General features: G+C 49.6%; 1 protein-coding gene across 1 annotated transcript; it reads left to right on the forward strand.

Annotated features, from left to right (window-relative positions):
- Positions 1–9,863: 9,863 nt before the first annotated feature.
- Positions 9,864–14,783, forward strand: PFN1 (profilin 1). The gene is made up of 4 exons (XM_042473932.1): positions 9,864–10,445; positions 12,520–12,635; positions 13,135–13,240; positions 14,241–14,783. The coding sequence occupies exons 1-4, from the start codon at positions 9,956–9,958 to the stop codon at positions 14,336–14,338; spliced, it is 810 nt and encodes a 269-aa protein (XP_042329866.1). The 5' UTR covers positions 9,864–9,955; the 3' UTR covers positions 14,339–14,783.
- The last annotated feature ends 1,785 nt before the right edge of the window (positions 14,784–16,568 follow it).

Raw genomic sequence — 16,568 nt, forward strand, 5'->3', positions numbered from 1 at the left:
CAAAACACCAAAAACCAAACCACCCCAGAAACCCCAAAACCACCAAACCACAACCCAACCACAAAACCACCACACCAACACCAACCCAACCCGGACACAAACCCACTCAAAAAAAAAAACCAACACAAACACCCCACACAACAAACCCAAAAACCCACCCACCACCCACAACAACAACCAACCACAAACCAAAAAGAACCCAACCCAAAAAAAACAAACGACCACAACCCCCAACCAAAAAACGCAACACCAACAACAAACACACAACACCAACACCACAGAAACCAAACACACAAAAAAAAAACACCAACCAACACACACACCCACCACCACGCACAACCAACAAACACAACCCCAACCACACACCCCACAAACAAAAACCCAACAACCAAACCCCAAAAAACAAACACAACAAACACACAAACCCCACCAAACAACCAACAAAAAAACCCAACCACACCCCCACACCACAAACATAAAAACACACAAACCAAACAAAAAAACAACAAACAACCCCAACCACAAAACCCCAAATCAAAAAACACACCCCACCAAACAGGAACGACCCCAAACAAACCAAAAACAACCACCAACCACCAAAAACCCAAAACACCCACAGACAAAAAAAAAAAACACCAAAAACAACCAAACACAACACCAAAAAAAACCCACCCCAACCAACAAACCAACACAAAAACACCCCCACACCAAAACAAAACAACAAAACACACCACAACACCCAAACACCAACACCAACCCCCAACCCAAAACCACAACACCACCCAAAACACACACCAAAACACCCCCCCACCAACAACACAAACCAAAACCAAAACACCAAACAAAATAAAAAAACAAAACAACCAAACCAACACAACACACAACCCAAACACAAAACAAAAACCCAAACAAAACACCCCCCTACAAAAACACACACAACCACACCAAAAAAACAACACAACCAACACACCACAACAACAAAAACACCCAAACAAAACAACAACCAAAAACACACCCCAAAACCAACCTCCCAAAAAACACAGCACAAACCAAAACCCCACAACCACACAACCCACCAAACACACAAACCACAAAACAAAAAACCCAAAAACAACCAAAAACCCAACAAAGAAACCACAACCAACAACCCCACCAACAACCAAAACAAAAAAAAACAACAAACCAAACAAACCACAACAACCACAAACAAAACCCCACAACAAAAAACCCACCACACCCAAACACAAACACACGACCCAACAGCCCACACACCACAAACCACCAACCCAACCAAAAACAACAAAAAACAAAACCCCACCAAACAACCAAACCCACACAACAAAACCAAAACAAAACAAAAAAAACAACGACCCAACAAAGAACCACTACCAAACGCAAAGCAACACACACCACCCAACAACACCACACAAAAAAACCACAAACACCCCCCAAAAAACACAACACCAAAAACCACCAAACAAACCCGAAAAAAAAAAACCCCAAACAAAAAAAACAACCCAACCCCCAACCAAAACACCAAACCACAACAACCACCCACACCACCAACAAACAACACAACCAACCCACAAAAACAAACCCCAACAACCACAAACAAGAAAACAACACAAAAAACACACACAACCAAACAAAAAAAACAAAAAACAAAACACCAAAACAAACACACCCCCAGAACCACCACCCCCAACCAAACCCAACACAAACCCACCCCAACCACACCAAAACAAATAACCCCACACAAAAACAAACAACCAACCAAACAAACCTCCCCAAACAACAAAAACAACAAAAGAACAACACACCAGCCACCAACACCCAAACAACCACCCAACCAAAAAAAAACCCCAAAACAACCCCCCAAACACCAACAAACAAAACCACCAACCCCAAAGCAACAAACCCCACACAAAAAAACCACCCCACAAACCAACAAACAAACCCAAACTAACCCAAAAACACCCCAACAAAAAACACAACCCCACAACAAAAAACCCACAAAACAACACCCAAAACACAAAAACGAAAACACCCCAAACACACACACCAACACACAAACCAAAACAACAAAACCAACAACAAAACAACACAAAAACAACCCAACACCAAAACACACAAAACAACAACAACCACACCACAACACCACAAAAAAACCCCAAACACAGCCCACAAAAACCACCACACCCAAAAAAACCGAACACCACAAAACACCACCCAACCAACACACACCAAACCCAACACACACAACCCCACAAACCAACAAACAACCACCAAACAACCACCCACCCCCACACCCCCCAACAAAAACCCAACACACAACACAAATCAACCCCCCAAACACACCCCCACCCCAAAAACAGCACAAGCCACAACAACCAACAACAACCACACACGAACCACCAAACACCCCAAAAACACCCAAGCCAACAACAAAACCCCCCACCCACGACCCAACCACCAAACAAAAACACCCCAAAAAAAAACAAAGAACCCCCCCACCAAACCACACCAACCCCCAAACCAAACCACAACCAAACAAAACAACAAACAACAAAAAAAAACCAAACAACACAACAACAAACACAACAACCAACCCAAACACACACACACAAACAAACCCCCAAAAACCCCAAAACACCCAACCAACAACCACAAACACAAAAAACCCACCCAACACAAAAAAAAAAAAAACCAACAAAACAACAACCAAAAAACCAAACCACCCAACCCAAAAAACAACCAACCACCCACAACGCACCACACCACCCACCCCCAAACCAACCCCCCCACACAACCACCAAAACAAAAACACCCCACAAAAACACAACCACAACACAAAACACAACAACCCCCCACCACAAAAGCCACCACACAAACACCAAAACACCTACACACAAAACAAAACACACACACAACACCACACCAACAAAAAAACAAAAAACCAACCGACAACCCCGAACCCAAACAAACCAAACACCCCAAAAGCCACCCCCACCAACACCACACACCACACAACCCCAAACACCAAAAACAACAAAAACCCCCACCCAAACAACCAACAAACCACCCAACACACACAACCACAACCACAACAAAAACACCCACCCACACCCACCCCAAAACCCACCACAACACATAACCCCCCACACACAAAACACACCACCCCCAAAAACAACCAAACACCACAAAAACACAACACACACGCAAAAACAAAAAAAAAACACACACCAAAAACAACAACACACAACACACAAACAAACAACCAAACACACCCCGCCAACAACACACCAAACCCAACAAAAACCCACCCAAACAAACACCCCAAAACCCCAACAACCACCAACCAACCAATACAAACAAAACCACACAACAACCCAAAACCCACCACAACACAAAACCAAAAACCACAACCAAAAAAAAAAAAAAAACCACCAAACAAAAAACCCCACCAACCCCCAAAAAACAACGCAACCAACCAAAAAAACCAACCCACCAAACCACACCACAACAAAAAAACACCACACCCAAAACAAAAAAACAAACCCACAAAAAACACACCACAAAACCAAACACAACAAACAAACCACAACCAACACCCCGACCACAACACCACACCACCAACAAACACCACACCACCAAACAAACCCCCACAACAATAACACCCCCAAACCCAACCAAAACCCACAAAAACCCCCCAACCCCCCAAAACAAGAAAACCACACCCACACACCAACCAAAACACAAAAAAAAAACACAACAAACCACACCACCACAACACCCACCCACAAAACCAAAAAAAACCACCAAACCAACACCAAACCCCAACACACCACAAAAACCAACAACCAAAAAACACAAACCACCAAAAACCCAAAACCACCCCAAAGACAACCAAAAAACAAAAAAACACCACCAAACCCCAAGAAAAAAAAACACAAACACCAACAACCACAAAAACCCACACACCACCCACCAACACAAAAACCCAAAAACCAAAAAAAACAACAAACCAACACACAAAACACAACACACACACACAACAAACAAAACAAAACCCAACAACACCCACACACCCAAACCACAACCCAAACCCCCCACCAACAAACACACCAAACCCAAAACCCAAACCACAAACACAGCACAACAAAAACAAGCACACAACAAACAACCGCCCCAACCAAACACCAACCCCAACACAAAAAAAAAACCAAACCAAAAACACCCCACCCCCACCCCACACCACACCACCCCAAACAAAGCACAAACAAACAAAACCCCACAAACCCCCCACCACAAAAACCAAAACACACCACCACACCACACACCCCAAAAACAAAAAAAAAACCAACACCACCCCCAAAACCCCCAACACCCCCCCAAAACACCCCACCACACCCACAAAACAAACAAAAAACCACAAAAACCCCCAAAAACCAACCCAGAAACACCCAAACCCAACCAAAACAAAAAACCAAAACAAGAAACCACCAAAACCACCAACCCACCACCAAAAACCCACCCACACAAACACCAAAACCACACCAAAAACCACAAAAAAACCAAAACACAAAACACAACACCAAACCAAAACAAAAACAAACAAAACACCTAACCACAAACCCACCCACCAAACCACACAAACCCCACAAAAGCAAACAAAACACATAAACAACACAAAACCCAACCCAACCAACCAACAACACACACACAAACCAACACAACAAACACAAACACAAACCCACACCAAACAACCCCCAACACACACCCACAACACCAATCAACAAAAAACAAACACCCCCCATAAACCCCACAAAAAACCAACCACAAACACACACAAACAACAAACCAACAACCCCAAAAACCAACCACCACAACCCACAACACACCCCAAACACAAAAACACAACAACAACCAACAAAAACACCAACCACAAAGCCACCACAAAAAACACCCACAAACACAACCACACAACCAAAACACCCAAAACAGCCAGCACCCCCTCCTCTGTCGCGTTGTTGGTCGGGTTGGCCTCCAGGCCAGGAGTCCTTTCTGAACTGGATTCATTTGGCCTTGACCCCTTCAGAGAAGAAGGCTGGGGAAGACATTCTGGTGGGTACAGACAGTTGTGGTCCTCCCCTTGGCTTTTTACACCCCAACCTTTTCCTCCTTCTGATTTATTCTTTTATGCAAGCTATACCAGTTTTGCGGCCAGATTGGGGTTTTCATTTTGACGGGGTCCTTTTGACCGGTATAGCACAAGGCTGGGTTTATCAAATGGTTCTATCAGAACGAAATAATCCAGCTTGGATTAGGCATGGTCTGATAGCGGAAAAAAAAATGGAAAGAAAAAAAAAACGACCTTGCTTTCCTCTCCTCCTCAGCCCTATAATTTCCTGTGCGTTTTCCTTTTGAAACCCAGGGTCTCCTGCAGCACAAGCTGGCACTTGAAACCCAGGCCTTAGCGGGCTCCGAAGGAGATGGCAGCTTCAAAGGTCCAATGTTCTCTTCTTTAAATTGTGGGGGCTTTAGAAACTCGGTGACCAGAATGTTCATAAAAACACAAAAGGAGTTGCAAAAAACGTCACAAAATTAGGATTATGAATTAAAAACATCAATAGGGAATTACAAAAACAAAAGAAAAAAAAAAACACTAAATTATATAAATATGAAGAATGCTTCTTAGTTTTCATGCTCAAAATGAGACATAGAATATAGTTGAAAGTAGACCGCATTAATAAGGGCCCTGATTTCCAGTCCAACCCTTCCTTCTTATGCATTGCAGGAAAATCCAAAATAAAAAAGATCCCTGACAGACAACCATTCCAAAGCTCTGTTTTTTTTAAAAAAGATATCCAAGGAAGAGAACTCTATCACACTTCGAGGAAAGTGAGTCAATTTCATTGTCGAAAAAAAAAAAAGCCCTTACTTAAGAAGTTTCCTCCTAATTGTTTGAGTTGGAAATCTTCTTTTCTGAAAGCTTGCATTCATTGTTCTGCGTCCTATTTCTTGGAAGCAGCAACAAAAAACAAAATCGCTCCCTCCTCATGTGACATCCTTTCAAATATTTAAACAGTGCTATCATATCACCCTCTAACCTTCTCTTCTCCAGGCTAAACACCCAGCATCCCTTCATCAGTCGTTCCGCCAGGGCTCATGGTTTCCAGACCTTTCACACATTTAGTTGCCCCCTTTGGACACATGGCTCCAGTTTCTCAACATCCTTTTGTGAATTGTGGGGCCAGAAAACTGGACACAATATTCCAGTGGGTCTGACCAAAGCAGAATAGAGTGGCAATGTTACTTTCCTTGACCTAGACCATACTTTATATTGATGCAGCCTAAAATTGCATTGGCTTTTTAGCTGCCGCATTGCACTTTTGACTCATGTTTCAACTTGTGGTCTACTAAGACCCTAGATCCCTTTCACACGTAGAAGTCTCTCATTCAGCCAGGTGTCCCCCATAATCCTATATCGTGCAGTTTTATTTTTCCTCCCTAAGTGCAATACCTTAAATTTCATTTTCTCCGTGTTGAATTTCATTTTGTTTAGCTTGGCCCAGCTTTTCTAGTCTGTTCAGGTCATTTTGAATCTTGATCCTGTCCTCGGGAGTTAGCTATTCCTCCTAATCTGCAAATTTGAATAAGTATGCTCCCAATTCTGTCATCCAGTCATTTTGGGATTCCTCCTGGAAAAGAAAGTTTGAAAAGTAGGAACACATCTTGGAAAAGGAGGACATCTGGCCACCCTGACAGAACTGGGCAAACAGGATTATTCCAGATTAGGCCTGACCAAAGCAGAACAGAGGCACTATGACTTTCCTCAATCTAGAACACTATACTTCTATTGATGCAGCCTAAATTGCATTGCTCTTTTAAGCTGGACTGCAATCGCACTGTTGACTTGGTGGTCCACTAAACTCCCAAATCCCTTTTGCATGTGCTGTTGTCAAGCCAAGTGTCCCCCATCCTATAATTCTGTGCATTACATTTCTCCCTATTGAAAATTCTTTGTTAGTTGTTGGCCCACTTTCTAATCTTGCGAACCGTCATTTTTAATTTTAAATCCTCTCCTCTGGGGCATTTGGCCTCTCCTCCAAATTGGTGTCATCTGCAAATGTGGAAAACATGCCTTCTTTTCCTTCATCTAAGATGCTGAATAGCCCTGGGCCCAGGACAGACATGCTAAGTCCCCACTGTGGGCGCATCAACATCCGTTCCCTTTCCCATCCTGTGGGGTTATCAATGGGGCAATTGCTTCTTTCTGCTCCACTTGCCGCTCATGCGGAGGCAGAAAGGTGTCGCTTACTCCTGCCCCATCACTTCGCCACTTCCTGGGCCAACCACATTTTTGCGCATTGCTTGAGTCAGAGGAAAAAGATGGGGTTTCAGCCGTTGGTCTACCAAGCTGCCTGGGTCAGAATAGGTTCACATGGAAAGTCTTTTTTGAGTTGTTGGCCTCTTCTCCATGCCTTGCCATGTTCTCTGCCACCCCACATGGGAGTAACCTCATACCATGGAACAAGGGGGCCATTTTTGGAAGTAACCCCCTAGGCCCCCTTGCTGTGTGTTGTGCACATGCGTCTGTGTGTGGGGAGGACGGGAAGAAAGTGAGGGTGTTGCACAAAAGGTGTTGCAGAAGTCAGTTGGGGGCAATGCCAGGCACTGGCGCGTCACCTATGCTGGATTGAGGTTGAGCCGCGGGCGAGATGTGGACACAGAGGCCTCCTTTGGTGGGTCAGGACCCACCCACCAATTTTCTGGCAAGCGGGAGAAAGAGCAGTGCTGGCATGCCCTCCAGCCCTGGGCATATGGGCTTATTTTGTTTTGTGTTTGCTTTTCTCCAAAAAGGAGCCAAGGCATTTTCAAAACCTTTACAGTGGAAAGATTAATTGGGGTACGTTCTAATAACCAGCGTTTAAAAACAGTAGTGGAGATTTGTGTAAAAAAATCATTTAACAAACATTAAGGGAAAGCTCACGTATCTGTCAGTCAAGCTACATGCCTATATAAACAAATATATGAACTATTTGCAGAACCAAAGCAGATTACATACAGAATGAAATACAGTATATGGCAACAGATACAGATAATCAACAAATGCAGTCTAAAATCACCATTTTACATTAATATTAAGATTAAATGAAATGAAAGCATAATACAGAGGCAAATCCTAAACCTATGGGCTCCTCGTTCCCTTGGAGATGTTGGGTCTCCGTAGCAAGTTTTTGGGGGCCTGGATCCACGTCCTTTGAATGGGGCAGGGTTGGGGCCTGAGTGGATCAGGCCCAGATTGTCTGGATCAGACTTTGAAACCAAGGCGCTTGTTGTTTCCCGAGGTTCACTTTATACATGGAGAAATCCAAAAACCAGGCCCTGCAGTGAGCATCCCAGAGGGCCTGGGGTTCCAAAGGCAAACCCAAAGACCCTGCCAAGGGGGGAGATACGTGTCCCTTTCCCCCCCCCCCGAAAGGTTCTCCTTTTGCACAGTGCTGAAGAAGAGGCGCTGGGGAGGCATGCGCAACGCATTGGGTGCTCCCTGCCCCAAAATGTCACTTTCCCCTCACTTTGGTCCAAGGGGGTTGGTGGGTGGGGGGGGGCCTCTGCTGTTTAACATGATGGAGCTTCTCCCTTAAATATCTGAAAGGGATCTTGCATAGAGAAGGTGGAATGAGCTTTTTTCCCTGCTGCTCCAGAACCAGAACCAGTGGCTGGACAATGAGAAGATAAAGAGGTTCTGCCTCAACGTTAGTTACAAATCCTAGATGGCAAAAGCTGTCCTTTTGGGGTGGGGCTCACCCTTCCCTGGGGGACCCATAGGCTGGATTGGAGGGCATCACGGGACCCTTGCCCCCCCAGGCCCATCCATCCACCACCCTTTTTTTTTGGGGGGGGGATGTCTGGCAATTCTCCCAGTGGTCCCCCGCCCTCCTTGCCCAATCCAGAGGGGCGCCATGACTATTATTATTAGCATTTACTATATAAGCGCTGTAGAGTTTTACACAGGCATAAACGCTGCAGATGGAGCCCACTCCAGAGCAAAGACGGTCTAAAGCAGTGGTCCCGTCCTGTGGGTGGGAGCCCTTTGGGGGTCAAATGACCCTTTCATGGGGGTCGCCTAAGACCATTGGAAAACACATATTTAATTACAGTTATGAAGTAGCAATGAAAATAATTCATGGGTTTGTATTAAAGGTCGTGGCATCAGGAAGCTGGGAACCACTGGGCTATAAGGAAAGCAAGGCATGGCACAACCAAGCACTGGCCGCAGGAAAGGTCTCTCTCTCTGTGTGTATTGGGGGGGGGTCCCTTCTGTGTTCCTTGCCATAGGAAGCCACATCCCCACCTCAGGGCTTCCTGTGGGGGGCATAGGGCTACTGAGGGGGGGGGTGAGAAAAGGCGTTTTTCCAGGACTGGTTTTGCTGTGTTCTACAAGGACCCACACTGGGGGAGATGGGAGTGGTAGTCCAAGAAGGGCGTCAGGTTACTGGGAGACCGTTGGGGGAATGAGGAGGTCCAGGGCCCCCCTCAGTGGCCCCCTTCGTCCTGGGGGAGGTTAGGACCGTAAATGCCCCCCCCAGAATTTCTGGAGGGCAAAGGCAGATCAGAGGCAAATAGGAGGCCCCTTTGTTCCTTCCCTTCTCCCACCGCGCATGCAGCGCGCGCCCCTGGCGGCCAGAAGGGGAAGGGCCCTGGCGCGTGCCGCAGAAAGGGCGCGAGCGGGGCCCCGCCCTGCGCCCTTGGCCCCGCCCCCGCCGCGCCTTCCTCCTCCCTCCTCCTCCTCCTCTCCTCTTTCTGGCCGGAGCGAGAAAGAGAAGAAGGATCCCGCCGCGAAGGGAGAAGCAGCCGCCGCCGCCGCCGAGGCCAGGGTCCTCCTCCTCGTCCGTCCGTCCTCTGGTGTGTGCTCCTCCTCTCCCGTCGTCGTTCTCGCGGTCCCTTCGCCATGAGCGGCTGGAGCTGCTACATCGACAGCCTGATGGCCGACGACACGTGCCAAGACGCCGCCATCGTCGGCTACAAGGAGCCCCCGCCGTCGGGGCCGCGCCCCCCGGAAGGCCTTCGCCAACATCAGGTCAGCGGAAGGAGGGATGGAGGGAGGGCCACAAGCCGGGGACCCCCTTCCCCTGGCCGAGGCCCGGGCCTCTTTGTGCCCCAAGGGCCCCTTAGGACCCCCCCCCCAGTCAGGGGAGGCCTGGCGGCGGAAACGAAAAACACAAACCGGCCTCCCTCCCTCCTCCTCCTCCGCCTCGTGCCACGTCCTCCTTCTGCCGGAGCCCCCCCCCACCAGGCCTACTGCAACGCACAGAATCCTCGGCATCAGGGAAGGAACTCGGGGCCTTCTTCTCTCTCTTTGGGGGAAGAGGCCCGGGCCTCAAAGGGCCTCAGCGCCCCCCGCCGGGAGAGGCCCGAAGAGGCGCCCTCCCTGGATCTGGGCGCGAGGAAGAAAGGCCCTCGCCCTCCCACCTCCCGCCCCCCCTCTCCTCCTCCGCCTCCTCCACCCCCCCCCGTTTCCACGAAGCACTCCCCCCCTTCCTCCTCCCCCCCCCCCCCTCTCCTCCTCCCCCCCCGCCCCCCCTCTCCTCTCCCCCCCCCCGTTTCCCCGAAGCGGAAGTGCAGAGGCGGGGGCCGCGCCTGCTGCCCTGGGCGCGAGCGGAAAGTCGGCGAGGGAGTGTGCAAGCAGTGCCCCCTCCCCCGCGATTGTGCAAGCCTTTCCTCCTCTGCAGGGGGGCTCCCTGGTACTTTTCCATGCCCCCCCCCCGACCTCCCTCTGTGGGTCCCAGGAAGGAAGGCGGCCCTCTGCCCTTTCGGGGCCAAGGTTGGCCCCAGGGCAGCCTGGCTTGCCTCTCGGCCGGCCACCCCCACCTGGCCTCTTGGGAGGGGCACAAGAATGGCTCCCGCTGGCAGGCTGCCTTGGGCCCAGTGGGAGAGTCCCCTCTCTCACCACTTTCGGCTCCTGGGGAGCTGCCCCCAGCCTCTTTGGAAGCTTTTTTGGGGAGCAGGTTGGCTTGGGCGCCTTGGCCTCCCTGGGGCAAAGGGGAGGGGTCTTAGCCAGCCACCCCACTTAGGGCCACTTGGAGGGTCTGCCTTGGCCCCAGTGCCAGCCTTTTCTCTCCTCCAGCCCAAGGGAGCGATAAACAACAGAGTGGAGTCAGACCAATTTTCCACCCCCCAAAAACATTGGGCATGGCTTTTGCAAAAGGTGGGAGAGTGTACAGAGCAATGGGGGGGTATGAGATCGCCCTCCATGCCTCCCTTCTTTGGGTCAAAAAAGTGGGGCTGCCCCTCTAAAGCACTTGGCACAAGGGAACCATATTGTGGGGCACTGGCTCAGTTCAAGGGCTGCATTGGGAGAGTCTGCTTTCCTGGTTTCCTCCTATTGCAGGGCCAACTGTTGTCATCCGGAGTATTTCTTAGCCCTCTTTCTCATCCTCTTGAATTATTAGCAGAGGTTTGCCCCCAAAAGTGGCCTGAAAATGCAAAATGAAGCACCCTCCACATGCCCCCCAAGAGGCAATAAGTAACCGCCAGAGCAGAAGGCCAGGGGCCAGGCCAGAGCTCCTGGGGGCCTCTTGGTGGGCAAGTGGCCACCTAGCAAGCCCTAAGGCCCTCTGATCCAGGATCCGTCAGCCTCTGGCCAAGATCCACTGAGGGCCGGCCCAGATTCAGCTGGCTTCCCTTTTATGGGATCCAGTTTCCCTCCGGGGCCTTTCCCTTCCTCTCCCCATTTCTTTTCCATCCAGTTGGGAGTTTGTGTATATAGAGGGAGGGTCTTCCGCTTAGCCCACTTTCTCCACAGTTCTATAGGCAAAAGAAAGACAGTGCCAACAGTGCCAGCAGTTTGGGACAGGACTTCCCTCCAAGCCCTGCGTTTCCCTGCTCTTTGGTCCCCATTTCTCCTCCCCTCCTCCTCCCTTCCCTCCTTCCTTTTAGGGCGAAAAAATGTTCCCAGGAGCGCAGAGTTTGGATTGCAAAGGGACTGGGCAGAGTTGCAACTGGGCCGCTTCCTCCCCTCTCTGTGTGTGTGTCTGGGGGGGGGGTGCATTTAGGAATCTGGAAGGCCAAATTGGGAGTTTTTCTGGTTTCCTTTCAAAAAGCTGGGGGGGGGGAGACTTTGCCCCACTGACTTCTGCATTTCTGGGTAACTGTCCTCTCTCCCAATGGCTTAGGGTGACCTGTAAGTCGGAGCCATGCTTCCTTTTCCTCCACAATTTGGAAGCCCCCCCATGAAGGAATGACTGCTCCCAGTATCCCCCCCAAGTCTGGGATGGGAGAACACACACACCCACACACCCGTGTGTCTGCCCATCCTGTGGGTCGTGTTTTCTCTCTGGGAAAGGGGACATAGAGATGCAGCAGAGTGGTGGCCTTCTTTTTTGGCTGGGGGGGGGGGTCCTTGGATGAATGGAGCCCCCTCCCTCAACATGTGACCCTCTTGTTCACCCTCTCAGCCGGCGGAGGTGAACACTCGGGTGGGGAAGGACCAAGCAACCTGTTTGTCAATGGCCTGACGCTGGCGGGCAGAATGCTCCGTCATCCGGGACAGCCTCCACACGGACGGGGAGTGCACCATGGACCTCCGGACGAAGAGTACGGGAGGGGCCCCCACCTTCAAACTCACAGCCGCATGACCAACAAGAGGAGTCGACAACCAATTGGGGGGAGGGGGGCTTCATTTCCTTCCGGGCGCAAGAAGGAATCCATTTGGTCACTTGTTCTGTTTCTCTACTCTCTTTGGATGCCTTGTACTTGGGGTCTCATTTTTGGGGTTGGGGGAATCATTGCACTGAAAACCTACTTTTTCCTGACAGAAACCCATATTTGAGCACAAGGAGCAACTTACTTCGTGCAAAAACCTCTGGAGGAAACCAGTCTGTGTATTGGGCACAAGCAGATTTTCTCTGAAAGAGGAGCTGAAATGCAAAGCATCTCTGGTGCTCCCCTTTTCTCCAGGGAGGGGCTCTGGAGTGTCCAGGGCCCCCTTTTGGGTGCTCTCCTTCCTGGCAGCCATGAGGCTGCCTCTCCTCCCTCCTGCCCTCGCAGACCCATCTTTCTGGCAGCTGTTTGGGTTCCTTCCCTGAGGCTGCATTTCTCCTCCTTGCCCCCTCCCCACAACTGTGGCAGGGATCCTCTGTCCAGCGGAGGAACAAACAAACAGCTGTGGCCTATCCAGGCAGAGGAGATAAGGCCAACCACTGTCCCAGCCTTTTGGGCAGCTGGACAAGGGGCCGTAAATCTTACAGAGGCAAAGCCAAGCCTCTGCCCAGGAGGGGAAGGACTGGCTGGCCGAGGGGAGGGGGCACAGCAATCTGGCATTGACCCCTTCCTTCCTCCCCCAGAACAGGACAAGCAGGGCAGAGGGAATGCATTGGCTCCCGTTGCCCTCTCCGTGGAGGCTTTCCCTCCTGAGCACTGGGAGGCCTTGTGAACTCAGCCAAAGGAGAGCGGGAGGGGGGAGTGTTTGGGCAAGGAGGAAGCCCTCATGCCCCCCCCCCCGCTGTCTCCCCTTGCTAAGCCTCTCCTTCTTCCCCATCCTGTCTGCTTCCTGCATTTCGTAAAATAAACGCCGCTCAGGGCTGTCCATCTGAACTGACAAAGCCAATCCTATAGAATAAAAAGTCAATTTAAAACATACAATTAAAAATAATGGAAAAGCATTAAGACAAATTCAGGAGAAGAAATAAACAAAGTATATAATGGGAAAGTAGTTTAAAAACAGGACTCTTGGAAATGGCTTAGCACCCTTGGAAGAGTCCTTTCTATATATATATATATCATTTAAACCCTCTTTTTCATCTGTAAAGGGCAAGCTGGGAGGTGTCCAGACTAGCCTCTGGGGGCAGCTGTTAGATTCAGATACCCCTCCCTTAAAAAGCCCTAGCAGCCCTCGAGAGGTGGTTGGGCGGCAACTCTCATCAGCCTGAATGGGCAGAGAGTGCTGGGAATTGCAGTCCATCAACCTCTGGGAGGCCTGTTCTTTGTCTATCCTTGCGCCAGGCTGTCTTTTGTTAAAAAGTGTATTTGATTAATATCCTGTTTTTCTCTTCCCCAAATGGGACTTGGAACAATTTAGTTTCCTGCTGGCCAGTGAAGTTAAGGTGGTGCCCCTGGCACTGGGTGCCTCCTTCCCTCTTGCATGGGGTGGACAGGTGGGTGGGTGTGCTTGCCACCTGTGTTTTCTGCTCTTACTCACCTGTCCCCCCCCCCCCCCCCCCCCCCCCCCCCTGCAGCGATAGTCCTGGTGATGGGCAAGGAGGGCGTCCACGGTGGCTGCGTCAACAAGAAGTGTTATGAGATGGCCAACCACTTGCGGCGGTCACAGTATTGACCATTCATCACGCCCCTTCTCCCTCTTTCTCTTTCTCTCTCTCTTTGCCTTGTCCCGCCTGTGGTACTACTGATGGAACAACGGTGAAGGATGTCCAAGGTGGCTGCGATGGGCCCCGGGCCCCCCGTCTGTGACCATTGTGGGACCCCCCGGCGCCGGATTCGCCGCGTTATTCCTCCTCCTCCTCCTCCTCTCTGCCTGCCCCAGTGCTCACCCCTTGCGCCCATCGCTCCCTTCCTGCCTTCTCCCTGTTTCTACCATTTTTGTTCCAACCCTCTCCCCACTTTTCCAGTTCTTCTCTCTTTTTTTGCCATTTTTTTCTATCACACAAACACAAGAAAATCCTTATCGCTGCCAAATTTTCTGGTTGTTACAAGGTGTAGTTTTTTTGGTTAAGAAAACTATATTGGAACAAGAAAAAAAATAAACAAATTGAAGTTGTAAAGTGTGTGTGGAGGTGCGTTGTCATCTTGGGCTGCTGTCTTCTCCAGATGGTGCCAGAGCATCCTCCTCCTCTTCATGTACAAAGGGATGGGGGGCCCTAGTGCAGTTCCCCAAAAGGAAGGCCCCCTTTCCTGACGCACCCAGCTGATTCTAGGAGCAGAGACCTGGAAAGCAAGCAATCAAGCCAGGCAATAGGTCAGAACTTACAAGGTGTAAGTTCATTCATGTGTGTCTGCATTCCAGTTCCCTGTCTGCATATGGGGATGCCAAGCATTTCATTGGGTTTTCTTAGGCAAGGAATTGCCAAAGGTGGTTTTGCCAGTTTCTTCCTCTGAAATATAACCTACAGCACCTGGTATTTGTTGGTCTTTCATCCAAGTTCTGTTTAGCCTCCAAGAGCAGACAAGATCTGGTGCCTGTGTTGTTGTTGTTGTTGTTGTTGTTGTTGTTGTGCGCCTTCAAGTCATTTCCAGTTTATGGTGACTTTATCCCAAGTTTTCTTATCAAGATTTGTTCAGAGGGGGTTTGCTACCATTGACTTCCTTTGAAGCTGAGAGAGTGGGACTTGGAGACATCCATGGCTCAGTGGGAATTTAAACCCTGGTCTAAGATTCTAGTCCAACCTTCAAATGACTACACCATGCTGGACATGTAGGCCTGTTGTTGTGTGCCTTCAAGTCCCCAAGGTGAACCTATCTTGGGGTTTTCTGGGCACGTTTTGTTTGGAGGAGATTTGCCTTTGCCTTCCTCTGAGGGGTTTCGTGGCAGAGCAAGGCCATTGGACCCTGGTCTCCATAGTTGTAGTCCAACCTCACTGGTTCTCATTTTGGCCCTACAAGTTCATTAGTAAAATATCATTGATAAGAGTTGTTTAAAAAGTGATGAAATAAGCTATATTTCTACTTATTAATGAATCTGTAGTTTTTAATCTGTACTGTATTGGTTTTACATACGTTTAAGCTGCCTTGAGTCCCATTACTGAGAGAAAGGTGAAATAAATAATCTGCAGTGTTGGAAAGTCTTGAGACGCTGTAAACTTTGGCGAGAGTAACTTGCCCTACAATTTGGCTCACTTACGGGACTCAAATGGCCTGCAAAAGAACTGAGCAAAACAGAAGCACCAGGAGAGGAAGAAAAGGAACAAAGCAATTCCCTTTTTTCCTTGCTTGCTCTCGCTGCCAGTGAGAGGGCCTGGATCCATTGCTCCAATTGCACCTTTGGTAAACCAGCTGTGGGATGGGGGCATGAGTGCCATGGGGGAGGGTGGGCTCCCTTTTTTGTGGGGGGTCTTTAAACGGAGGCTGGGTGGGCATCTCGGGAGTGTTTTAGGTGGCAGAATAGGTTTGACTGTATGACCCCTGGGGTCCTATGATTCTGTATGTCATGCACTCTTCCAATATCCCCCCCCCCACCACCAATTTGATCTGAGGCTTGCTGGTGGACCCATAAAGGGGTCTTGTCCTCTCTCTGTACCTGGGGTCAAGGGGGGCCTTGCTGCCTGGGAGGCAATCGGATGATGCCTTCCCTTGCTCTGAGATCCAGAGCCGGATATTGGGGGGGAGGGAGAGAAGAGACAATGGCTGAGCAAACAGGAGTGTGTGTATGTTGGGGAAGACAGAGAGTGTCCTGTTCCCCAGAGAACAATGGCTGGTGTGCCACGGAGCAGCCATTGTCCTTCCAAGCAAGGGCTCTGGCCCTTCCATACCTCCCTGGATGGTGCCAGCGCATGGGAGGAGGAGGAGGCCTAGGAGCCACACCAAGTTAAACAGCTGGGCTGGCCTGCAAA

This window comes from Sceloporus undulatus, chromosome 6 (genome assembly GCF_019175285.1).
Source record: "Sceloporus undulatus isolate JIND9_A2432 ecotype Alabama chromosome 6, SceUnd_v1.1, whole genome shotgun sequence".
Taxonomy (NCBI): domain Eukaryota; kingdom Metazoa; phylum Chordata; class Lepidosauria; order Squamata; family Phrynosomatidae; genus Sceloporus; species Sceloporus undulatus.

Bases quoted from the DNA above. Each gene is read 5' to 3' on its own strand.
- PFN1 (XM_042473932.1), top strand. From the start codon at position 9,956: ATGAGCGGCTGGAGCTGCTACATCGACAGCCTGATGGCCGACGACACG. The intron at 10,446-12,519 runs GCGCGAGGAAGA...TGTCAATGGCCT, and splicing joins GGCGCCCTCCCTGGATCTGG to GACGCTGGCGGGCAGAATGC. The intron at 13,241-14,240 runs GTAAATCTTACA...CCCCCCCTGCAG, and splicing joins GGGCAGCTGGACAAGGGGCC to CGATAGTCCTGGTGATGGGC.